Consider the following 27021-nt stretch of genomic DNA (forward strand, 5'->3'; position numbering starts at 1 on the left):
AATATAAGAAACTTGCTAATATAAGGTTTGTTTACAGTGAATATAAAGAAATCACGGGAACCTCCCCAGCAGTCTAGGCCTATAGCAGCATAACTAAGAGAGGCTTCAGGGTCACCTGATCCAGCAACTGTGTTCAGACCAGTATCATTTTATTTTACATTGTGATAACCCTGGGTCAGTTCAGTGCAGATTAAATGAAGCACTGTACTCGCAGATATTGAATATGGATGCACTGAAGCTCATCGGGATATTTATTTGGAATCTGTGGCTGAAAATAATCATTTTACTTAACTAGTAAGTCCAGAAGCTCATATTTCTGTCATAACATTGTTTAAATAGTGAACGCTTTCCTACGATATCCGCTAACATTTGCACAGAAAATTTAAGCTAGCGTCTCAAAGACGGCAAAACCCGCAATAATCTCTACAAATGCATCTCAGAGTTGGGATATCAGCGCTCTCTTACACCACATTAATCTAATTTCAAGTGCTTATTGAACTCACTGCCGTAATAATATCACTATATAAACGCTGTCCATTGAAATCCTCTTACCTGAACACTGCAGCATCCGCCGGAAGTCAGCGAGCATGGCTTCTGTAGTCCTTCTTCTGTAGTCCTTCGTCTGTAGTCCTTCTCTGTCAGTGATCCTCCGTTAGAACGATAACTACCTTCTCGACTGCCTACGAGGTGCAGACGGCCCTTGCTGGCCCATATTTACAGGCCTGAAAACCGCTAATAAAGTCAGTAATTACCTGATAACACCCGAAGCGGGTGAACTAATGCAATTAGCTGGACAGCAACGGGAATACGCGTGACCATGGTTACGGCCGATGGGGTGATGGGTACTGTAGTTCATTTATTTATTCATCGTTGGTTCATGGATTTAACACAGAGGGAAAACGGCTTCAGACCACGGAACTCACAGAAAAAATTGGACACCGAATATAGCACTAACCATAAACACGTAAATATAAATTTAGACATAAAAAGCCCCACAAATGTCATCGTTACAACCATAAGCAGCACCCCACATTAAATGAAACAAGGAGAAATTCATGTCAAAAGGAAAAGTGGCGGTTAAGGATCGCAATTAAAGGCATAATTCAGCTTCTGAGCTTCCAGTTCAAAAGAAAAGGGGGGAAAAAAGGGGGACAGGGGCAAAACAAAAAAAAAAAAACTATACTGCTGCTTAGAAGCCGTGCTCAGAGGCACGAACTTTATCCCACTGCATTTCAGGCAGGTTAGAAGTCGTGCCGAGTAACACGAAAAAAAGAGGGAATTCGTGTTCATGAGCACGAATCAATAGATTAAATTTCGTGACTACTGCACGAACTGCCGTGAGACCGGGTTGGCTCAGCGCAGCACCGCTTCTTTTTTAACCTACTGTATTTATTTACTTATTTAGTTAAAAGATGAAGTGAAACAAAGGAATCTTTTGGTGATTCGCAATGGAAATGTGTGAAAGGTCATACTGACAAAAATTTTAGGCATCTATTTTAGGTTTTCAAAACTTGATACTTCACCAAAACTTTTTGAATCACAGAACTCAACGTTTTTGTTAAGAAGGCGCCACCTTTTGGTGACAGTCTACAATTGAGGGAAAGGGGTGTGTTCATGCTGGAAAGTAGATACGCCCAGGAGAAGGAGGGGGACTTCCAGCCCGACGACAGCCGGACGTCGGCCAGCTGGGAGCTGGACTTCAGCTGGCCGACGTCTGGCTGGATGCGGCAACATTAGGTGGCTGCATCTGTATTTATGCTCAGCTTTGTGGAGAATGTAGCAATATATATATATTTTTTTCTCCATTAGATTGCAACCACCTATGAAGTCCATGTTTATGCCTTGAAGAACTCTCTCACCAGCAGGCCAGTCCAGGGAGAGGTCACCACCCTGGAAAGTGAGTTTCTGGCTTATAAACTGACAAATGTGTAATATTCTACATAAAAATGGATGTTTCTGCTGGTTTTAGTCCTTCTTACTAATACTTTTTTCTCGGCACTCCTGTACCTCAAGATATCAGCCCCCCTCGTCGTGTACGCATCTCTGATGTTAATGATTCCACCATCACCCTGACATGGCGGTCCAAGACGGAGACCATTTCTGGTTTCCTGGTTGAGGCCACACCCACCTCCTTCTCTTCTGGCTACACACCCATCCAAAACACCATTGGCCCTGAATTGCGCTCATACACGATTACAGGTACAGACAATAGAATTTAAACGCACAAAACCGAAGTCACAGATATAGAAATAATACAAAAACAACATGGACTGTAGTTCAGTGTTTCTGCACATGCAGACTTATGCAAAAATATGCTGCCTCTCGTTAACTTGCCTGTGTCAATACTCCAGGTCTGGAGCCTGGCACCAGCTATAAGATCAACATCTATACACTGAAAGGAAATGGGCGCAGTGTACCTCTCACACTCACAGCAACCACAGGTAACCAATAAACTGGATACATTACTGTTACATTACTCTGACATTACACATTTGCATTGATAACATTTATAGGCTTACTATACCTTGTTAATGTCATCTTCAAGTGTTCAAGTGTATTAGTAGCTGATACTGTTATTAGTATGATTTACCATATTCTATTCTAAAGGAAATGCAAAGTACTGTATCTGCTGCTTCTCTAAAGATATTGAATATATTTTCTGAGTAATAACTTGGTTGCCTCTCTTCTAGCTCAGCCGCTGGTCATCCCACCCACAAATATTCGCTTCACCTCCCTGAATCCTAACAGCATTTCTTTCATGTGGGAGCCGTCACGCAGTCCAAGAGTTACAGGGTATTATGTCACCTATGAAGAGGCTGGTGGTTTGCCTCAAGAGGTCATCCCTAGACCCCACGCAGGCCAGCACTTCGCTACCATCAATGGTAAGTGTGAATGAGATTTACTGTTTACTGTATGTATGTAAATATAGAGGTAATTTATTCATTTTAAACATGCAACAAATATTTTACATTTTTTGTCATGTATTTTTTTTTGTTGTTGTTGTTTGATAATAGGTCTGAAACCAGGAACAGAATATGTCATTAAGATCGTAGCCTTGCAGAATGCTTTGAGAAGCACGTCGCTAGTGGGAAAAGCCAGAACCCGTAAGTGCAGATATCGTCCACCTGCGGTCATTTAGTGGCCAGAGCAAGCTTTAGATCTTTAACATTGAGGATGTTCTTCATTATAGTTCAGTTACAGATGTTTCTGTGTTTAAAATATTAAATATATTAAATGTGAAAAAGTAGCCTCTTACTTGTGGTGTCACTTAGGAGAAACAGAGTGCTGCATGTGCTTGCAGTGAGGGTGGGGATTGTTCCCATGACCTTTTTCAGATTAAATGTGACATGCTGAAGGTATGATGTAGTAGTGGTGTTGTGGAATAATGTACTCAGCTCATATAAGTATTTCTACAAAGACTTTGTTATTATACCATTAAATAAAAACATAAAGGCTGTTTTTATGTTGCCCTCTTGCAGGTGATGTAATGGAGGGAGCCTTGAAACTGATTATGCTCATTTTTCATGATTGTTGTAGTTAAGAGTAACTTCTCTCAGACAGAAATAAAACCGGTCATGATTGCTACATGTTAGTTTGCTGTTTGAGAGCTGTACTGTGCTGCCCTCTGCTGGCCTTTCCCTAAACTAAAGCCATTTATATTGTTTCGATTGCACTGATATAAATACATTGGGAAAATTCTCATGTGGGAAATTAATGCTTATTTTACTTGTCAGACAATCTAGGTTTAGTTGTCCACCAAAGAAAGCTCTTTTGAACACTATAGAATGAATTAGTGTTTAAACTATGCCATATTATATGCTATTTAAATAGGAATACAGTATGAGCCAGCTTCTGTTGATACCTACTAAAAACTCTTCTAGTGAATTGATGCATTTGCCTGGCCTTGCTTGCGTCTAACAGCCAGCATACATGTGTCTTTGATCCAATCAGAACCAGCTCCAGATTCTCATCTACTGGTCCCTGAGCTGCCTCAGCTTCCTGTTCCTCATCGCCCCACCACTGATATTCTGGATGTTCCCGAGCCCTTTGATGACAAAATGTGAGTATTGACATAATCATACTGAAGTGATTTAAAAACTCATGTCATTTTTATGTTGAAAAACATCTAATGAGCACCTTAACGTGCGCCTCTGGGTTTCTTCCATTTTCTAATCCCTCTTTTTTGTGTGTCCAGTTTCGACTCCAACCACGTCCACTTGGCTGGCACTAGTGGCCAGAACCAGCCAGGGCAGCAGGGTCAGCACATCTATACAGAGTATCAGAGCCTGAACCCCAATAATGGATTTCATGGCCCTTACAGTGGACCCAAAGAAGGCCAGAGACCTACTCTTAAAGAACCTCTAATTTATGTTCCTGTAACAGGCCCTGATGGAAACAGAGTACCCTTGGTCAAGGTGAGGGAGACTTAAATTACATGCTGATTTATCTCTTAATGTTGTTTCAGTGAAAATTCATTAGATTAACTTTCTGTGATTAAATCATAGTAAAAACAAATGTTATCCAATGTAGTTTGTTTTTGATTTCAGAAAAGGTGCTAATACATTACACACTGATCTTTTAATATTCATACAACACACTTTGTTTGACCTTTTTAGGTGAGCGATGGTCCTCTACCAGGTCTTGCATTTGGTTTCCCTGACAATGAAACAGAGTTTCCCCAAGAAGCACAGACCATTACAACCATCTCCTGGAAACCCGTTCCTCACACTACAGAGTATGAGGTGTCCTGTAATCCCATCACACACCTGGAGGAAGGAGGCTTCCTGGTATAGACACACATACACAAACTTTAATGTGCAAGCTGATTTTAATATGAGAGAAAGATCCTTAGTCGGCTGCTTTCTTTCTCCACACAGATGCGCCTTCCTGGCACTTCCAGCAGCGCCACTCTGATTGGACTGACATCTGGAGCTTCCTATAATGTCATTGTGGAGGCCATGAGCGGCGGGGCTAAAGAGAAGGTTTTGGAGGAAGTTGTAACTGTCGGCAATGCTGGTACAGTAGTCCACACTCTTTTTTTTTTTTCTTTTTTTATTATAGTAAATTGATAAGTTAAAAAAAAAAAAAATTCAGAGTTTGATGTCTGCACAAGCACACCAGAGTGTTATAAATAAATAACGTGAGTTACTTAAACTATTTGGAAAGAGATTTAATAAACTCAAGTAATAAAGACATTTATTTCAAATGTTTTAGTGGTAACACTGCTGAACATTCTGTCATAAGATACCAGACCAAAATCAAATCAGCTGATTTTGCTTGAAATGTTTTTTGTTTTTTTTCTGTCCCTCAGTTCCAGGTGAAATTCCTATCACCCCCAATCGAGATATGTGTTATGACACATTTACACAGACCTACCATGATGTGGGCTCAGAGTGGGAGCGCATGTCAGAGACGGGCTTCAAGCTGTGGTGCCGCTGCCTGGGGCTGGGCAGTGGTCATTTTAGGTGTGATTCATCCAGTGAGTGGCTTATTAACTCTGTCCCATCATGCTTTAGCAAAACTCTACCATGGAATTAAAGTCCAATTATAATTCTGTGTGATTTTCAACAAGAGGAATTTATAAGAGGGAGAGATTAAAAAAAATACACAGCAAATGGAAATTCAGTTATACAAATGAATTGATACCAATTTCCTTGATGTACATTATAAATTCCTGAGCTACGGTTCACAAACCATAGAATCAGTTCATGTTCTATGGGCAGCAGCATGCAGTAATAAAATACCCTCATGGGCAGCCACAGCAATGACAGGTAGACCTTTGCATATAATTTTTTCGCCTCACATTTAATTATGTTAAATTGCATTTCCAATGTAAGTTAATCATAAAGTAAATTATTTTATAATATATGAATCTGCCTATAGTCTGCCCATGTGGATCTCTCTGCTGTGTCTTTGCAAACTGTGAAAAGCTCACATTAAGCTAATCCATGTGACTGAGTCTCACCCTCAGTTATTTGTGTTGTCCATAACTGTGCAAAGCTAACATGACAATACCAGGAACTGAGACCATTAGCTGCAGGTTCTTTATCACTGCTTTATCTGTATATTGTGTGTTCACACTGGGAATCAGGAAGACTCACTGAGGCTTAGTGTTTTCTGAACAGCATGTGATCAGATGTATTCAGTTTTTGTACTACTTTACAGATTTTTTTTTTTTTTTCCTTGTTTTATACACACTGCATAAATACTATTTGTGACTGGGCTGACATGACATAGACTGATGAACTTCTCTCTTTTTTTTTTATATATCCATCTATTCACTCCCTCTCTGCGTCATACCTCTTTTAAATCTCTTCCTTTTCCATTTCTTTTGTCGTTCCTTTGCTCCTGTTGTCCTTCGTGTCTGTCCCTCTGTTTGCTACCTCTCCCTTCTTCAGAGTGGTGCCATGATAACGGTAATAACTACCCTATTGGAGAAAAGTGGGATCGTCGTGGCGAGAATGGTCACATGATGAGCTGCACCTGTCTGGGCAACGGCAAGGGAGAATTCAAATGTGAACCTCGTAAGTACTGACTCGTAAACACATCAGTATGATTGAAGTAACAAAGTGTATGTGTGATGTTGGACAGAATTATTAAACTCGATGAGAATACTCTCATGCTGCTGATCTTTAACAAATTACTAATGTTCTCCAGATGAGTCGACATGTTATGACGATGGAAAAATGTACCAGGTTGGAAACCAGTGGCAGAAGGAATACATGGGTGCCATCTGTACCTGTACTTGCTATGGAGGACTACAGGTAAGAAAAGATGTAATGAAACTTGTGTCCTGCTGCTTTACAGATCATCTTAAAAAGTGTGTGTATTTCATTGTTCAGATCACAACTGCAAGATGTTGACCTCCTGATCACACTGTGTGTGTGTGTGTGTGTGTGTGTGTGTGTGTGTGTGTGTGTGTGTGTGTGTGTGTGTGTGTTTCCCATTTCCCTCTCCCCTCTTTTAGGGCTGGCGATGTGAGAACTGCAGGAGGCCAGGAGGACAAACTGAGATGGAGGTTGACCTCCTTCAACCTGTTCGCTCAGATGTCTTTGATCGGTACAGAGAAAATGCTCTAAGCAAACTGGTCAGTGTCTTTTTCTAGTAATAATCTTCTTTCTAATGACGATTTTCATTTCATTAAATATAGTTGCCACCCATAAAATATGCATGTGTTTTTCTTTTCTTTTTCTTCTTCCTTTGACTTGTCATTTTCTGTTCTCAGAACATCCAGTGTCCGATTGAATGTTTGAGGCCGGAGCTGCTTGCAGATGCTCACAGCCCACAAGAGTAGAGAAGAAAGGAGCGTGAGTAAAGGAGGATAAAGTGATGAGATCCCGAACAGTGTCAGCATCACTTCAAGAAGGAAGTCTTCTCTTGCTTTTGTGAAAAGAAGAGATTTTCATCAAATTTGTGCCTTTTTTTTCACCATGCCAAATTGTAGTGCCTTACAAACACTTTCCTAACTCCAACCTTTGTGCCTTTTTTAAAGACCTGTACCAGCTTTTCATGTGGGCTTTGATCCTTTTTTTCTTCAACAGAACCAGGGATTTCTTCATCAAGTTAACTTTAGAAACACAAATCTGTCAGAGCACAAATCCTGCTGCTTCATCACCTTGAATTCTTGTTCCCCAAGTGTTGTTTTCATGCACACACACACAGAAACAGTATTGTGTGTATTTTTACTGTTGTATTGGTGATTGTGTTTTTCACAGCATTCCTCTTTCCAAAGCAAAGTGCATTTATGCAAATCTCTAAATGTTCCCTGATATCTGTAGCCACATGTTGCCATATCTGTTATATTTGAATACATTTAGGTAATGGTGGAATGTGTTTTTGTGGATCCTTCCATATCAGGAAAAAAAAAAGAGGGAGGGTTGTTTCGCAAAGGCCATTTCAAAGCCATACAGTATTTTCATTGTTCCCCCAAAATAACTTTTTAGCTCCTGTCTCAGTTTTACTGACCTCGACAGAAATGATGGTCTCAGTCAGATTTAAATAAAACTGCTGTGACAGTTTTTATTACCGTGAATTTGCATTCTTTGTAAAGAAATGTAACTCCCTTTTTTTTTTTTTTTTTCTTTTTTTTTTTTTTAAACAAAGAACGCACTCTTGTAAGTATCCTGTGTTTGTGTCAGTGTCCTGCTATTCTGAAGAGCAACTGATCTTTTTAAATGACAAAATTCAAACCAGCCTTTCTTTTAAAAGATGAGCAGTTACTTTTGATGCGCTATTGTTTCTGTTATTACTGTATTTGGTCTTGAATTCACCATGTAGGTGGTGTGTCATCATCAATATGAGTAGGTGTTATAGTACCTATAAAAAAATTTAAACCCAGAACTAGCTGACCAAAAATTTAACTGTTGATTCAACAAAGAGTTGGACAATTGACCATAATTTCCCAGTGAATTACCCTTTTAGTGTTTTTAAATTTTTCAATCATTTATTTATCCCTTGTTATTCAGGCATTTTGTTTAATGCTATTTTAGGGTGTACACTTTGTTTTTGATTAACTTGTTTTTATGTTGTTGGTGCCAGACTCTGAACTACTGTGGACTGAATCTTTTTAATAAACTGATAAAAACACATCCCTGTTGGTGAGACTGAATACATTCATACATGCTCTACACAACAGAAGTATTACAGTTTTATACAGTGTGTTTCATTCATTTTTATTTTCATTTTAGTGTCAGTCTCCAGAGTGGGTTTACTGGTTTCAGTTTAGGTGTAATTGTTTAAATAAGAGTCAGATTTGGTTACTTTTATCTATTTATTTAATTTTTGAGCAAAACTAAAAAATAATTGAAGCAATTATGTAAGTGGGGCAAAGTTTAAGGGGGCTGAACAGTGCAATACTACATCACAACAAACATTTGACTCAGTGACGTAGACATCCCAGACTGATTAAACAATATACTTTTACCATACATGGTTAATTTCATTGTATTTGGTTTGGTCAGCACACAGTATAGTTTCAGCTATTTATTAAAACCTTGGATCAGGGAACCGTGGGGTTGCAGGCACCCTTTTGGGGTTCAGAGCATTTAGAGCTAAAAATCTAAGTAATAATTCGGTTTTATATGACGTGTGAAGACGGGATTTGAGATAATTGTTTTGAATACATAGGATCGCGATAAGTTGCAAGACTCTGCTTTTATTTTGAAGCACTGTAACCGGTTCTGTTGGTACAACTTCCGGTTAGGGCGTGTGTCTTTCTTATTGATTCGTCGATCCATCTTCTTCTGCTTGTGCTGGAGCCTATCCCAGCTGCCATAGGGCGAGGGGCGGGTCATGAGTCTATCGCAGTGTTTTTATTCGAGTCATCATATTGTGGCTTTCACAAAGAATGAGTATTTCTATTCCAGTAGGCGTCCTTACTGAGGTAAATGCCATTTGACTTTTAAAGATTAAATACTCCTATGTTTTGTTCACATGACGGATTTATTCTGAAGAAGCTGTAGCGGAAGTTCTCATTCTGTCGCTGTAAGTGAGGAAGCGGGAAAGGAGCCAGCAAGTTGGAGAGAAGAGTTAGAGAAAGAATGGAAAGTGCTGCCATTGACGGTTTAATCTTGAAGCTCCACGACGTGAACGCGGTAAAGTTTGGAGAATACAAACTAAAGAGTGGTTTGCTGGCACCTATTTATATCGACCTGAGAGTGCTCGTGTCCTACCCTGCTCTGATGAACCAGGTAAGCACGTGTTGCCTTCATGGCTGCACAACATACCGACTGCAAAACAGCTTAAAGTCGTGGAGGAGAGAGGAAATATCGTGTAAACGCACTAATTAATGGCAAATGTGGTTGCAGAGCCACTCGTCAGTTCCTCTTTATTCCAAGTAATATTGTTACACACGTGGGTTTATTTTTATCTCAAGTCAGAAAGTCCAGCGGTCACACTAATTGATTTTCAGTTAAACCCTCCATTCAGACAAAATAACATAACGCTGTAAAAAAAAAAAACTGATTAGTATAACACTGGACCTGTGAGGGAGGCCCTCACCAGCTTGTAATTCACTCAAGCCTCACTGATAATTACAGGAATCAGCAGCTTTCTGACACACTGTCAACACTTAATCTATCTGAAGCAATCATGCTCTTCTTCAGGTCACTTAAGATAAGATAAAGCTGACCATTGCCTCAACTTGGTAGACATTTAAAACAATTCAACCTTAAACAGCTGATCATTTAAATTTTTTAATTAACATGTTATTATACATGGATCATCTGCAACACATCACGTTAAATTGTGCCATTTTTGTAACAGCAGACCCAATCTTTTATTTACAGGTGTCAAGTCTCATCTACCAGCGAGTGCAAGAAGAGGGGCTGCAGTTCGATTCTGTGTGTGGGGTTCCTTACACAGCCTTGCCATTGGCCACAATTATTTGCTCAAGACATGAACTGCCGATGCTCATCAGGCGAAAGGAGGCCAAAGACTATGGTGAGCCACCATCAACTGATCAGATTTAAAAACAAATAAATGAATATATATATATATATATATATATATATATATATATATATATATATATATATATATATATAAAAACTATTCAGTTTCACTAAAGCTGCTTTCACTCTTGAACTGCAGCCCTGAACCTTCAGACACTGAGTTGCATATGCAAACGCAAATGTCCAGTACCGTTGGACTGGACATTAAACTGCATCTAAGATCCCTGTTCTTTAGTACAGAATCTGCGTAAAACAAACTAAAAATACAAAATGCAAAGCAAGAAAGTGTATGCATCTTCATCTTGCATGCTCTAAACAGGCACCACCCTCAACTAAACCAAGGAAAGTCTTCTCAGTGATAACCCTGCATCTCCTCACATGTGAGAAAGGGCAACTGGAGGCAGTGCCCCCTGTTTGCTCTTGCTTGCAGTGTTGAACATATTATTGGTTAATGTTGAGTTTAATTATAACTGTAAGTTTCTCTTTCATAAATCTCCCTTTTGTAACCCTGCTTAAGGAACCAAACGGCTGGTGGAGGGGTCGTTTCGTGAGGGGGATACGTGCCTGATCATTGAGGACACAGTGACTAGTGGAAGCAGCATCCTGGACACTGCTGAAGTGCTCTACAAAGAGGGACTGAAGGTCCAGAATCAAATGTTACAAAAAAAGATAATAATATCACACTCATGCTGGTGGTTTGTAATCATAGTAATGATGTCAACAAGGGCAGCGGTACACAAGAATAACCTTTTGTTTTTAAATGTTTCTTTGTTCAAGGTGACGGATGCGATCGTACTAATGGACAGAGAGCAAGGTGGTGTGGAGATGTTGGCCTCAAAGGGAATCAAGCTCCATCCCATCATCTCCATGTTCAAGCTGCTCAGTGTGCTGCAGGCAGCTGAACGCATCGACGCCCAAACTGCCCAAAGTGTTCGCAACTTCATCCAGGACAATAACACTTTCAGGTACAGCTTTAGAGGGGTTTTTTTTTTTTTTTTTTTTTTTTTTCCCTTTTAGATGACAAGTGTAGCTTAACCTGTAAAGTAACACAGTCATCTTGACTCTCTCAGCCCCAAGAATGGCAGTGACGGCCCTGCCAGCAAGAAGCCGTGTGTGGAACAGAAGCTGGAGCTGAGTTATTCAGAAAGAGCTGAGTTACCAAGTATGTAGTCTTAAAATTTAAATTCCTTACAGTTTTGGTCAAGCTAAAGAAAGGATTAATGTACAGCATATATAGATGGTTGTATTCAAGTCCTAGTTAACATTTTGGAAACAGACTGATGGCGTTTTTGTTGAGTGCCACTGTTGGTCCAGAATGTGATATTAAAGTGCATTTCTTTGTTTTGTCATTGTCTTGAAACCATGTGACAGTTTAAATTGTCATTTCTTCCTTTTTGTCGGCAGATATTCACCCTCTAACATCAAAGCTGCTGAAGATTATGGAGGAGAAGCAGTCCAACCTTTGTGTGTCTGCTGATGTAACCAGCAGCGAGGAGCTGCTCCAGCTGGCTGAATCTCTCGGTCCAAAGATCTGCATGCTGAAGACCCACGTAGACATCCTCAAGGTATGATGGAATCAACTCTTATTTGTCCTGTCAAACCTTCCCATGTAACAAACAAGCTGATCCTTTTTTTTTTTTCCCTCCCATGTGTGTTAACAGGACTACACATTAGCTTTTATTCAGAAAGTGCAGGCCTTGGCAGAGAAACACAACTTCCTTATATTTGAAGATCGTAAGTTCGCTGACATCGGGAACACAGTCAAGCATCAATATGAAGGTGAGATGATTTCACACTTTGTTTTGGTCATGTAAATTCAAAATGACTTAAAATTTGTCTTTTTTTTTTTTTTTTAATATCTAAAGTAGTCTAACATTGTGAGCTTGTATCTTTTCTCCAGGTGGTTTGTACCAGATTTCATCATGGTCCCACATAGTGAACGCCCATGCAGTGCCAGGGCCAGGAGTTGTGAAAGGTCTGAGTGCTGTAGGAAAGCCTCTGGGCCGAGGCTGTTTGCTCATAGCCCAGATGAGCTCCCAGGGATCGCTGGCTACTGGTGAATACACAAAGGCTGTGGTAAGCACATTTCTGTGTAGGCCTTTTTCTAAATTTGTTCAGATGTGTTTTTTGTTTGTTTCACTTTACAGCTGTTTGGCTCTGCTTTGTGTCTTTTTATAGCTGCAAATGGCAGAGGAGCACTCAGACTTTGTGATTGGGTTTATCTGTGGCTCTAAGATTACAAAGAGGCCAGAGTTCATCCACATGAGCCCTGGGGTGCAGATGCAGCCGGGAGGTAAATTTGATTGTTTTCACTGAACTTTGATCTTTTGTTTGCCATTGGTTAAGTTTATCTTTTTTGTTGTCGTTTGTATTCTCAGATTCATACTTGAAAGTTCTTCAAAGTGAAGTGTGAATGCAGATGTTTTTATATCAAATCCACCCTAATTAAGATAAAGACATACAGTACTTGTCAAAAGGTTGGACACACTTACCCATTCATATGAATGGGTGACTTTCTGTTGTTTTAATTAAACACTATCTTCAATACCCTGAAGTATATAGGGCAACACTGAAGGTGAAACCTGTACCATACCCGATCAGGGGAGTCAGACTATTGTGTGAACTCATTCCAGCTTTTTATAAAGTTCGGGCCAAACCACACTTCAGGCAACCATACGATCTGCTTTTTAACTGTGCTCTCTTTATAGTGCCATGACTCATTTTTAACAGTGGGTGGTGCTGTAGTACATACAATTACTGCCAGTCCGTTTTTTTTGTTTTTTTTGTTTTCTCTAATCTTCCAAAGTCCTTAACAGCCCCCCCACCCCTCTCATTTAAACCATTTTTTTTCTTCTGTCTCCCTCCTCCCTTACAGGAGATTTGCTTGGCCAGCAGTACAGCACTCCAGAGGACGTTATCTACAACAAAGGCTCTGATGTCATCATAGTGGGACGAGGTGTTTTGGAGGCCTCTGATAGGGTGGAAGCTGCAGAGTTGTACAGAAAGTCAGGCTGGGATGCTTACGTAAAGAGAGTGGGCCAGAGTGGCATTTAAATCACTGTGTAATTTGAATTTCAAAGTGCAACTCTAATAAGGACTTTTGCAGATAAGCAAAGTAGGCAGCATGTAATGGTATACATGGCATCACGTTATGTATGTCCATCTGGACATTACACTGCCACATCAAAATGTGCACGAGTGTGGAGGAGTCATACACATTTTACTGTTGATCTGCTGCTTTAAATGCATTCTCAAACCTGTTAATAAGCTGCATTAAATGTTTTTGATTCATTCCTTTTAAGATGTTGGACAACGTGAACTGATTTCTAATCTCAGTGATTTATCTGTCCAGGTTTATGTAATTCTTTCAAAATGAATTGAGGTAATTTGTCATGTCCAGGCAAAGAGTTTCAAATGGAGATTCACTTGAAATAGTTTGGTGGTACAGCAGGAATACGACAAAGATTACATCTTCTAGTTTTCTCTTTGTCGCAAAGCCACCATCCCCTTGTATGTTGTTGTGTAACTGCTAAAATGCTAGCTAAAAATGATAGAATATTTAGTTGTGGTGGTTATCACTGTTGCCTCCTGGGTTTGAATTCGCAGACCAGCAGGGGTTCTTCTGTGTGCAATTTGCCTGTTTGCGTGGGTTCTGATTTCCTCCCACAGTCTAAAAACATGCATAGGGTTAGGTTAATTGGTGCTATTTAAATAATCTGTGGGTGTGAGTGTGAATGGTTTTCTGCAATGGCCCTACAATGGGGGAGATCTCTCCAAGGTGTACCCTATGACAGCTGGGATAGGCGCCAAGCCCTGTGAGGCCCTGACTTGGATAAGTGTAACAGGATGGATGGATGGGTATTACATAATATTTCAAGTAATATAGATGTTCACAAACAGCAGAAATACTGTGAGGCAACTTTTTTAACTGCTGAAAAAGCCAAGCAGTCTTTTCTTCACAGCTTCACAATGTGTGAGCATTATGTGCTTGCTTCTGTATGTACTGTAGGTGTATTTCTAGCAAACAGGTTTTTGCAGCTAGTCACAGTGCAGATCACAGATTGATGATTTAATTCTTTTGTTCAAGGGTGATATTTAATTTGTAGGATTTATAGGTGTCCTAGATATAATTTTTGATCTGCTTGATTGAATACAGATCCTTAACGAGAACATGGGGAAAATTGTGGACCAGTTAAACGGTGATTAGTAACCTCAGATTACTGTGACTTGGATGAGGATGAGGGAAGGCTGAACAGAGCTCATCCCGGTCCTGATTAGATCTATTGTCTGCCGTCCTTATTTTAGAATAAATAATGTTTATATAAACTTGTGACACTTCTTTCAAAGGACATTAGCTAAATTGTGCAGACAATGCCCTGGAGCAATGGCAGCTGCAGGGCTGCTGCATGCAGTAAAGGGGATTCAAATTTGAGTCAGTGGTTTTGTTCTTTTGATGCTTTTTACCTGTGCAGATGGTTTTCACACCACACTGAATTTCTTTTTGAGCATACTGTAAGATCTGAATGATCATTATTACAGTCACTATCTTATTAAGCAAGGCTGAAGAACTATTTCTGGGAAATTAATGATGTATATCACCTGTTTACAGTCAAAAGTTTAGCTGATACTTGATGAAGAGTTTTTTGTTTTTTTTTACAATTTTTACTTCAAAGTATTTTGGCCAGAACAGAATTCAGGTTTGTAGAAACTTCAATCAGAAATACTTGAACAAGGCCAAGGGTAACACTGAGTTTCATGAGAATCTGAGCTGTTTGTGTTTTGTCTTTAACTCTTTCTCTTGAACCATTAAAAGCTGAGAAATACAACTAAGCTGAATGAAATATTGCAGGTTTCATTGGGGTGTTTTGGTTACTTTAAAGGCAGATCACCTAAAGCTACTTTACATGCATAGGCCCCCATCTGTTGTCCTCTATGTTGGAGGTGGGGCTTTGGCCCTGACTTGTTTTTCTGGTTCTTCACACAGATGAGGGTTACTGCATACAAAAAATTTTGGCGCCCGCCAGTTTTGGCTTTCCCCCAGAATAAATTCACATAAAGCTTTTTTCTTTTTTTTTCTTTCTAAAGTAAGTTTTCAGTTACTGACCCATAAAATGAAAGTATGAAAATATTTTTATCCGATGGCCAGAAATAAAAGGAAAATGCACAGACATCTATAAAGGTAAGCAACTCTTTCTCAACTATATGCTGCCTATTTGTGGTTATGTGCACAATCCCTTTGCAAAGGCCCACTTTGAGCCAGGAAAAATCCTGCAGATGTTCATTTAGATTACAATGGGGGGAATTTGGAGGCCACTATAACACCTCAATCTCTTGAATTTTTTCTTTTTAGAAACCATTTTTTTCTTGCCCTTTTCCCATAATGCAACCTGCTGCGATGCAAAGTCACCTGGCCACCCACGTGATGTAGAAGAAAACAATTCATTGAACTGTCAAACTTCTTCCATTCCTCCATTGTCCAGGTCTCACATGTCCAGTGTAGGCACTTTTATCATTTAATAGATAACTACATGGGGAATAGTCCGTGCTACACATGCAGCAGGCTAATGCGCACTATGTATTGTGACACCAGCGTTAAGGGTTTCACTGTGTTGTGCTGCAGTAGCTCTTCTGTGGGACTGGACTTTCCCTGCACACTTAATGAGTTTTGGGTACCCTATAATCGGTTCACCGTTGTCCTTCCTTCAACCACTTGTGGCAGGTACTAAGAGGTCCTCATAAACCTAAAGATCATGCTTCAAGAAGACCGAGTTCTGCAATCCCATAATGCAACTTAATGTGATTTTTTTTAAATGATACATTTTAAATACACAACTTTCTAAAGCAAATTGCCTATCAATGTTAAGCAGCCTTATTAAAGAAACATCTAGTGATGTCAACAGGATTACTGTTTATATTTTCAGTCCCTTTAGCTTTCCAAATAGTGCTGGACCACATCAAAATTAAGGATCCTCCTTTTAATGTACAGACATGAAATTAGCAAACAAAAAAAGGTTGATTCAAGAATGTAACAAGGCTTCTGACTGGTCTGTTGTCACTGTCGGAGTTATATGGACAAGCTCATTAATTTTATCTGTATAGCACCATTTCATAACAAATTGTACTTGAATATATCAGAGCACTTTATATCATATAGGAGAGAGCCTATAATATTATTTAGAGAACATGAACGCTTCTCTATGAGCAAGCCATAGGGTAGAAAAAGCTCCCTTTTAACAGGAAGCCTCCGAGTGGTAGCCATCTGCCTTTACACTGTGGTGAGAAGAAAGCTGTGTGAATAGAAGAGCATTGAGAGACAACAAACAACATGAGAAAAAACCCTCAGCAGGTCTGTGGGGCCAGTAACCACAGTTAAGTGATGTGCATGGAGCTCCAGAGCCAGAGTTGGAGCTTTATTGTAATGCAAAATCATTTTTATCCACTTTTTTTTCTTGGCATCATAGTTTGTAAATTCACACAAACTGGACTGACTTTTTAATAAAAATATCTATTGATTTTAAATGAAGGCCAGTAGGACAAAATGAACTTGCTTTTACTGCAGCTTCTACACACTGAACCGACTCCCAACACTGTTACTTAGCAATGCCAATTCAAGTCTTGATTCTCCAGTTTCCTGTTTGGGTAAATATATATGGAGATTATATACATGTTTCTTCATGTCTCCAGGTGGACTTTTCCTGCTAATGACACAAAATTTAAACACCAAACATTTTTCCTCCACAACTCGTGAATTCCCCCACCCCAAAGTTACAGAGCAAGGTGTGCCGCAGCAGCAGGTTATTTGCAAGGCATATGATATGAAAATGCTTCCCAAACAGACACTGAATGAGACAAATTGAGCTGGTCGGCAGGTAGCTACGTTACAATGAGTCCTTTTACAGTTCAGTGCAGGCACAAAGGTCGTTGCCTGGCACAGAGGAGAGGAGGGAGGGGGCTTTGGATGGAGAAAAGGCGTTTGTAAGAATAATTCATTTTGTGTGGGTGTTTGGTGTGACCTCCCATCAACACACACACACACACACACACACACACACACACACACACACACACACACACACACACAGACAACCCTCCCCCTTTATGTCAATATTGGATCAGAGTAACGCACCATGCGACAGGTGTCTGTGCCTGCCCCGAGGATCCACTTCAAGGGGTGGAGAAAGAAAAAGAGTGAGAGAGAGAAAGAGAGAGAGCATGTAGAGGTATAAAAGGTGAGGTCTAAGGCTACGCATCCTATTATTGCTTTGCTTCTTCCAAAGGTAAGCTTTGAGGGTTTTCACTGGTTCTATTTAAGAGTATCCATTCATACAACTTTTTGCTTGGTGTTGTAACTTTTTCCAATCTTCCCTCAAAGGTTGATAACAAAGAAGCCACCTGTTTCGCGCCCAGCACATCCCTCTCTGGACCATCGTTACAGTGTGACTTTTTCCCGTTTGTCCGTATTTGCTTCACGTTGAGCCTCACGTACAATACCTGAAGATGAAGTTTTGTTCGTTCGGCTCGCGTTATGCAGGTACGGGTTGGCAACTGGAAAAGGCACAATGATGACTTTTAGCTACAGAAGAAGATCACTGGAAAGCCTTAGACAAATGTCAATGCTGTTTTTAAGTGGTATGCTCTCACAACATCCTGTAATCAATTCAAGATGTTTTAAATCATTTGTCCCAAATGGGTAAGACCAGGTAATGCGTCTGAATAGTGAGCTGAGTGGTTAACTAAAATCTTCATTAATGTATCAAGCATTTATAAAAGAAAAATACATGAAATGTTGAAGCCAGGACGTTTACTCCATCTGAGATAACATTGTTTTAGCAACTCCAGGTGTGTTGCACATGTCACTGAATAGGTAGATTGTCTTATTTGCATACAGCTGGCAGCAGCCAGTGCTCTAAAGGAAGCAGTGTCTGCCTAGAACTAACTCACTACCTGACTACAGAAGTAACACATAAAGTTTGAAGGGTAAAAACTCTTGTTGCTTTGATGTCTGTTTATAATGACTAAAGAAAGAAAGGCAAAGAAAGGGATTTTAAATCACTCATGCTATAATAGATTCTGTAGTTTAAATCTGACATGTAATGTAATGTATTTATTTTTTTTTTTTTACTGAAAAAGTAAAAGATGTAAGAGTAAGACTATGTATCCCAGACTCAAATCAATCCATATGTCCTGTTAAAACCAGCTGCCTTAAACAGACACACCTGTCTGTTCAGACCAGTAATAACACCGTCAGTGAGGCACGCTATCACTACTGGCAAACGCGGGTAACTGACACTGGGAGCAGGTCCAAGTAATTGTCATTCACTGTTTTTTTTTTTTTTAGTCATTGGCTGTACCTGTCTTTGTGTGTTTGCCTAAATTACCCCCAGAATGACAGCAGTACATATGGAAAAGGCTGACATTTACAGAGTTGATGACCTCTGTAATTCCCTTTAGTGCTTTTTTGATAATCATTTTCCCACTGGCACATTCATGATGACAGAACGTGTTTTCCATTGGGGGCCTGTATATCACCATCCATCTCTTACGTCATAACGTGAGACCGCAGGCAAGCGCTAGAGAGCAGAGAGATGGGTTTAATGGGATGTTATGTTAGCCATTGACTAAACATTAACCACACACATGGCAGACATCTGATAGAAGCCATCTGTCATTTAGATGCTATGATGCATTATTAAGCCACCCCAATTCTAATATATATTTTTTTCCTTATATATTCTCATACTGAGCATACAATTTTGAACTTAAACACAAGCTGTTTTTTTTTTTTAATCCACTAGTTATTTTGCTTAATCGAAGGGAAACTTACACTTTCTAATTTAATTCTAATTTAAAACTGACAAACACAAACTGACAAACAAATAAAGAACGAAAACCACAAATGCTTTAACAAAACTGTACAGGGTGTACCCTGTCGCTCGCCCTATGACAGTTGGGATAGGCTCCAGTCCCCCGACCCCCGACCCCCACCCCCCATGACCCTGAACAGGACAAGCGGAAGAGAATGAATGGATGGATGGGATGTTTACACATCTGCTTAATCAAATGAAAAAAAAAAATTTCAATCTACCAAACACTTTGTCAAAACTGACATGCTTTTTTGAAGCACAAGAGTAAAATGCACAGAGATTTTGAACCGTAATTATTTAGTGCTTGATAATCACACATACAATTAAAATTCTTTTTTAAATACTGATTTTCTAGGATTTGGATCACCTTGTGAATCAGAAGCTAAAGACGGGATACTTTTGTAATTTTGGTCTTTCTTGTTCATACTGATTTAGTATCCCATTCACTCCTAACTAATTCCAAAAATACCTGATTTATGCATTATCACCTTATGAGCAACATCATGAGAAAGCCTGTCCTGCATGTCATTATTTACCTGAGAGCCTATTTGCCTCTGCTCGAATCTCCAGTCAATATTTGTTTAAAACCAGAGGAAGGGTAAGCTCACACTCCTCAGTATCCTGGTTACCTTGTTACCTTACTGGTCCTGCTGTTGCTACACCCTTCCTAGCAGCTCCAGCAGCTGCATTAGTTGCAGGTGATTTGTTTAGGCTGAGGCACCTGGCTGGAAACTAGTTAAAATAAACATAAAGTGGCAGCCACTATTTTAGTCCTGGTGGTTTTATCAGTGGGAATGCCATTAGCAGCATTACTCGTAACACATTTCCTTCACATAAGACAACTAAGGGAGCTTCAAGGAGAACAAGATCATTTATATCTTAAATGCATAATGTGTAAGACCACATTAACATAGTCACTCAGTCCTTTTATTGTCGCGAATGGTAAATGTAGTCATTCAGTGAAGATTCAAAGCAATTTAATATATTATGTCAAACCTGATCCACGTACCTGTCAGTTAGATACAGTGCTGTGAAGTATTTGCTCCCTTCCTGGTTTCTTAGTTTTTTGCACATTTGTTACACTTAGATGTTTCAGATCATCAAACAAATTTTAGTATTAGACAAAGATAACCTGAGTAAATACAAAATGCAGTTTTTAAATGATGATTTCATTTATTAGGGAAAAAAGCTGACCGAACCTACCTGCCCCTGTGTGAAAAGGTAATTACCTCCTAATCCTAATAACTGGTAGTGCCAGACTTGGCAGCAAGAACTCCAGTCAAGTGTTTGTAATAACTGGCAATGAGTCTTTCACATCATTGTGGAGGAATTTTAGCCCACTCTTCTTTGTAGAACTGTTTCAATTCAGCCACATGGGAGTTTTTTTTAGCATAAACTGACCGTTTAAGATCGTGCCAAAACATCTCAATCAGATTTAAGTCTGGACTTTGACTCCAAAACTTCAAAACCTTAAAAACCTCTTTTCACTCTCTGTGTTTAAACACCACTCTTCATTCTGGCTCTTTTCCACACTGAGTCTTTTGTCCTGTCTCCCTCCCCTCAGCTACAGCTGGTCGCAGCAGACGGCTGCCCCTCCCTGGGCCTGGTTCTTTCTGGAGTTTTTCCTTCCCACTGTCACCACGTCCTTGCTCATACAGGGTTGTTTTGATTGTTGGGTTTTCTCTGCAATTATGGTAGGATTTTTACCTTACAATACAAAGTACGTTGAGGTGACTGTTTGTTGTGATTTGGTGCTATATAAATAAAATAGAATTGAATTGCTACATAGCCCAAGTGCCCTTGAGCTTTAGGGCACAAATTGATGGACGGACATTCTCCTACAGGACTTTATGTTAGAGAGCAGAATTCATGGTTCCATCAATTACAGCAAGTCATCCAGGTCCTTAAACAGCAAAGTAGCCCTGACCTTGACCACCATGTTTGACTGTTGGTATGATGTTCTTTTTATGAAATACTGTTAGTTTTATGTCTTGTTAGTCAACAGAATATTTTCCCAAAAGTCTAGGGGATCATCCAGATATTTTTTGGCAAATGTGAGACAAGCCTTTGTGTTCTTTTTGCTCGGCAGTGGTTTCCTCTTCAATCTCATCTTGATTACATCTTAAAACTAGGTTACAATCAGTGTGTCTTTGAGTGTTTTAGAGCTTTTCACTGACCTTGTGCATACTGTGGCACATTCTGTAGCATCTTTGCAAGTCATTCTAGATTATTTTATTTAGTCTTCAACCTTTCTTTTTCTTCTTGCCACACAATTCACTGGGTCAAAATTCAGAGAGGCAGTTAGACTTAGGATGGAAGAGATGTTCATCATAGGTGCTGCCAGAGTAAGAGCTGTGCCTGGTGATTCTGAAAGGTCTGTCACATTATAACTGCTTGCTATGACATCGCTCGTTAAGCTGACTGGTTACTGCAAACACCGATAACATGCTAGCAAACTAATACAAAGTGTGTCCAAACCTTTGACTGGTACTGTATGCTAAGATTTGCCTCAATCTTACACCTCACTATATCTCACTTAAATGGTTAAATTAAACTAAAATACAAATACAAATAATTTTAAATAAAAAAATTCATTTTGATTTGAATAACTTCAAACGAAATCTGCATCCATATTGGTAATGAGCTTTCTTCTTCAACTGTTTTGACTGTGCCACTTGTAGATCTGTTTAGTCTCAACTATCTTTCTCCATCTCACGTCTTCACTGTATAGGACCACCCTTATATTTCATACTTAATTCAAGTGGTTTACACTAATACAAACAAACAAATGTCAAATCAGTCAGAACTGACCACCTGCTTTTAATTGCAGCTGATGGGTGACCCTTTGCTTTCAGGCCTTTCTACTAGAAAAGCTTTATGGACAACATGTGCTATAATTTTCATTTCAGAATATACATTTTTTTCCTAAAATGCACCCTTTTTTAGATAACCTCATCTACAGAGCCCATCTGAGAGAAATGCAAACATTATGTGCATAGCAAACAAAGTATTTGAATTGTACTCGACTTCATACCTTTTACTTTGCACCGTATTTAAACACAGGAAATCGACTAGTAACTCTAAACATTTTAAAAACACAAAAAAATATCTTAGTAAGTATGGACACATGTAGAATACACACATGTAGAATTAACATATGGTTTATTTACAGGCTGCTATGGTGTTTTGTTCTTCCTTCATTTCTTTTCACATTAGTTTTTTTCCCCCCCTAATCAACAGTGCAATAAGTGTTGCATATAGAAATAAAGGGCAGCTACAACATATATTGATTTTATGAATAAAATCGTCTTTTGCCTTCTCTTTTTTTGAATTGCCTGCTGCCTCGCCTGTGACCCCATAAACTCTGCTCTCCAGGGCTATACTGTATTAGTACTGTTAAGAGAACTGTTTATGTCTGTTCAGCAGGAACATGATTACATTTGTGATGTCTGCCACACTGTTCAGTACTATCTGTAAATGGATGAGTGGGGTGAGGGGCTGTGTGTATGTGCTGCCTGTAGGCTGTGTGCTGTTTCCTCTGACAGTTACTGATAATGAATGCTCATGCAAATGCCCAAGGCCTGTTCTCTCTCTCCCTCGTCTACTACTTACCTCTGCTCTCTCATGGTAGGGTGACTGTTAATGTTTTAAAGTCTGCGATCTCAGAGGAGTTAGCTGAATAAGCGGTTAGGCTTCTAGTTTGAAAGAAAACTAGTTTTATCCTGATGCTTTGCCTAACTCCCTCAGGCAAAATTGCCTCTCTTGTGTTTGCTTAGACACCTGAATGCTAACAGCAGTGTGTGTGAGAACCTGTCGTCACAATTTAATACTAAGCTACATAATATTTTACCATGTTTTGTTTTGTTTTGTTTTTTTTTCAGCAGGTAAATCAACTGCTTGGATGCCCTGTCAGAACAGCGGGGACAAGTGGAGGCGGTACAGCAGATGTCCTGTTCACATCATCCTCACCTGGATTAGTCTCCAGGGTAACGTTCCACCTGAAGAAGGGCATTTATTCAGGGCAGTCTGTGTGTGTGTGTGTGTGTGTGTGTGTGTGTGTGTGTGTGTGTGTTTGTGTGTGCGTGCGTGCGTGTGTGCATGCAGGTGCATTCACTCACTATTCAAATAGTCTATACTCACACTGACCCAGAAAAAAAGCAGCGTTAATACACTTCCTTCACTCCAACCACACTTTATAAGTATAAAAATGAGGAGGGAGGGAACAGCTGGAATACAGCATTATACTCCAAAATATGATTACTGATATATTTAAATGTATATGTGGCTAAGAAGTTGTGTTTGAATATGAAACTATGTTTTCCGAAGGAGTGAATTGACAAGCCTTTTCATGCTTGCTGGGAAGGAAGAAGTTAGCCACTAAGTAGTTTGTTGGTACATAATTCATAGATCAAAATTACCATGTGAATCAAGTGTTAACTAAAAGTCGCACTTGGATGTGCGAAAGAATTGCTGTGAAGTCTGCTTATTATTATGTACTGTATAATACTAAATGTAAGCTTCAGAACAGCATATGCGGGGATGGTAGGTGGCATTGAGTCCTGTGAAATAATCAAATGTTCCATGACTTTTACCCAGCAATACAGAATGGTCATCAGATAACAACTCTCAGTGTATTTGCCACCAATATTTTGCATTTGACAGGGTAAGTAAATCAAGGGGTGAACTTGTGACCTTTACCAAACATGGTTCATTATGGGATGTGGAAAACATAAAAGAGAAATGAACATGGAAAAGAAAGTCTTTCCTTTAATAAAAGAGGAAGGGGAAAAAAACCAAAAAAAACAAACCAAACCAAACCAAACCAAACAAACACAACAAATACAAAACATTCCCATAACTCCTGATCCTCTACTACAGTACTGTGCATGACGTGACTCATCGTGTTAACTGATTGCATGGCAGTTATTTATGATAATTTTGTTTGACTTTCACTCTAACCTAAGCTTAATGTTAAACTTTCTTTCTGTGTCAAAAGTTACCCATGTGAAGATGTTAAATTAGGAGTAATGATGATAGCCAGTTACCAATTACCGTTCTTTTTCTTTCTTTCTCATCAATTAAATGTTGTCATCATATCCAGTTTAGCTAGTGCAGCTCATAGCTGCTCAGACAAACCATTCATAAGTTATTACAGGCAGCACTGAAGCTACAGAGTAGTGTGAATTTGCTTTTGCTGTAGGACCGATGATGAACTATTTTTTAAAGATGACCTAGCACTGGGCAGTACAGCAGTAGGAAGTAGGAATGGATTTTTTATATAGTCAGATAAGGATTCAAAGTAGAAATGTACTGTGCTAGCTCTGTGCTGGACTACACTGCCCCTTACGTATGCAAATCCCCACCAGCTGCATTTAACAGGGAAATGAGGTGTGTATCTGTGCCTGATGTGTGTTCAAAGGTAAAGACCTGTCATTTATTTTATTTTGGTTGTAGCATGCTCATGCACACAGGGTCACGTTTGCCATTACTTTCCAAAATTTAATTATTTATTTTATGGAGGCCTGATTTTTGTGGCCCAAAGGGAGGCAAATCCCCCAAAATATGACTGTGTAAACACTTCATGTCCAAACATCATGAGGTAATATACACCATATTGCCCACTTTTTTTCACTCACCCATTCAAATCATTGAATACAGGTATTCCAATCACTTCCATGGCCACAGGTGTATCAAACCAAGCACCTAGGCATGCAGACTGCTTCTACAAACATTTGTGAAAGAATTTTCACTGTGTTGCTCTCTGTGTCGTTCTCAGGAGATCAGTGAATTCTAAGCATGGTACCATGATAGCGTGCCACCTGCGCCACAAGTCCAGTCATGAAATTTCCTCACTACTAAATATTCCACAGTCAACTGTTAGAGGTATTATAAGAAAGGGGAAGCAATTGGGAACTACAGCAACTCAGCTGAAGTGGCAGGTTGCGTACAGTCATAGAGTGGGGTCAGCAGATGCTGAGGGGCATGGTGCGCAGAGGCCACCAATTTTCTGCAGAGTCAATCGCTACAGACCCCCAGACTTCATGTTGCCTTCAGATTAGCTCAAGATCAGTGCATAGAGAGATTCATGGAATGGATTTCTGTGACTAAGCAGCTGTATCTAACCCTTAGATCACCAAATGCAAAGCACTGGATGCAGTGGTGTAAACCAAACCTCCACTGGACTCTAGAGCAGTGGAGCTGTGTTCTCTGGAGTGATGGATCATGCTTCTCCATCTGGCAATTCGATGGATGAGTGTGAGTTTGTTGTTTGCCAGGAGAACGGTACTTGTCTGACTGCACTGTGCCAAGTGTAGAGTTTATTGGAGGGGGGTTATGGTGTGGGGTTGTCTTTTAGGAGATAGGCGCGGCCCCTTAGTTCCAATGAAAGGAACTCTTAATGCTTCAGTATACCAAGACATTTTGGACAATTTCATGCTCCTAACTTTGTGGGAACAGTTTGGGGATGGCCCCTTCCTGTTCCAACATGACTGCGCACCAGTGCACAAAGCAAGGACCATAAAGACATGAATGATCCAGTTTGGTGTGGAAGAACTTGACTGGCCTCAACAGAGTACTGACCTCAACCTGATAAAACACCTCTGGGACGAACCAGAGCAGAAACTGCCAGCCAGGCCTTCTTGGCTAAAAGCCTTCCCAGAAGAGCTGAAGCTGTTATAGCTCCAAAAGTTGGGCCGACATAATATTAAATGCTATGGATTAAGAATGGGATATCACTCAATTTAATATGCATGTGAAGGCAAACAAGTGAATACTTTTGGCAATATTGTGTATGCACCTCCACACAGAGCATCTGTGTCTTTACAAGCTTTTTCTTTACACCTGCCCATCACCTGCTCCGGGGGCAGGCTGGGTGACACAAGCTAATGCACACACATGTGGAGAGAAGGACAATGAATGGGTTATCAGCAGACAATGAGAAAGCTGTTTATTCAAGCGAGCAGCACATGTGCCCCACAGGTGGAACACACATATACACAGACACGCTGCATACACCCAGTCATACCAAAATGTATACTTAGTGAGAAAAGAGGAATATTTACTCTTATTATCCTATACAATCCACAGAAACTGGATAGTTTTGTTTCATTAATCAGATAAACTTTTGTTTCCTTAAAAACAAAACAAAAAAAAAAAAAACTTTCAACCTAGATGCATTATTGCTAAATGATGCTCACTTTGCCATTTTGCCAGCTTGTATGTAATAAATGTTTTAGCCACTAGATGTCACCAATGATGAAGAAAATAACAACAGCTTCTTTATTCAAGCCCCATTGTTGTTCTGCTCATGGATTCAAAATATATTGAAAAAATGTGAAAAAAAAACCCCCAGAATGTAACACTTTTACTTGGACAAGTAATGTCTGATTTTTATACTGTCAATGCAGTGTGATCCAGATGTGATGGACAGTTTTCAGTCAGCAGTGGAGATAATAATAATATATCTGACTAATTAAGAAAGACATTGTGCTCTATAACAAGAAAAATGTATTCTGTTCACAGAAGGTGACAAGCACACACATAAAATACCTTCAGACTGGTTTCATATATGACCTTAAACATCAAAGTCTGTTCATATAGTAATTCACATTTCTGGAGCTTTAGAGAATAAATTATTCGGAAAAACAAGGCAAAACATATGCAAATATAACGAATACATCTGTAATGTACCTTTGATTTGTATTGTT

The 27021-nt window shown here is 39.6% G+C and overlaps 2 protein-coding genes across 2 annotated transcripts in view; both read left to right on the forward strand.

Moving 5' to 3' along the window:
* Window positions 1-7968, forward strand: part of fn1a (fibronectin 1a) — a 32026-nt gene extending 24058 nt beyond the window's left edge. The window contains exons 36-49 of the mRNA XM_030757780.1: window positions 1810-1897; window positions 2014-2199; window positions 2352-2441; window positions 2691-2882; window positions 3015-3104; window positions 3952-4060; window positions 4196-4415; window positions 4617-4787; window positions 4878-5016; window positions 5312-5479; window positions 6399-6524; window positions 6658-6764; window positions 6968-7087; window positions 7226-7968. Of these exons, the coding sequence (XP_030613640.1) occupies window positions 1810-1897; window positions 2014-2199; window positions 2352-2441; window positions 2691-2882; window positions 3015-3104; window positions 3952-4060; window positions 4196-4415; window positions 4617-4787; window positions 4878-5016; window positions 5312-5479; window positions 6399-6524; window positions 6658-6764; window positions 6968-7087; window positions 7226-7294 (1875 nt within the window). The 3' untranslated portion in view covers window positions 7295-7968. The remainder of the gene's footprint in view (window positions 1-1809; window positions 1898-2013; window positions 2200-2351; window positions 2442-2690; window positions 2883-3014; window positions 3105-3951; window positions 4061-4195; window positions 4416-4616; window positions 4788-4877; window positions 5017-5311; window positions 5480-6398; window positions 6525-6657; window positions 6765-6967; window positions 7088-7225) is intronic.
* A 1329-nt stretch (window positions 7969-9297) lies between these two features.
* On the forward strand, window positions 9298-15288 carry umps (uridine monophosphate synthetase). Its single transcript, XM_030757401.1, has 10 exons — window positions 9298-9689; window positions 10287-10440; window positions 10969-11093; window positions 11229-11416; window positions 11522-11613; window positions 11856-12016; window positions 12113-12230; window positions 12352-12527; window positions 12630-12744; window positions 13327-15288. The coding sequence occupies exons 1-10, from the start codon at window positions 9540-9542 to the stop codon at window positions 13503-13505; spliced, it is 1458 nt and encodes a 485-aa protein (XP_030613261.1). The 5' UTR covers window positions 9298-9539; the 3' UTR covers window positions 13506-15288.
* The last annotated feature ends 11733 nt before the right edge of the window (window positions 15289-27021 follow it).

The sequence above is a fragment of the Archocentrus centrarchus genome, chromosome 21 (assembly GCF_007364275.1).
Source record: "Archocentrus centrarchus isolate MPI-CPG fArcCen1 chromosome 21, fArcCen1, whole genome shotgun sequence".
Lineage (NCBI taxonomy): Eukaryota > Metazoa > Chordata > Actinopteri > Cichliformes > Cichlidae > Archocentrus > Archocentrus centrarchus.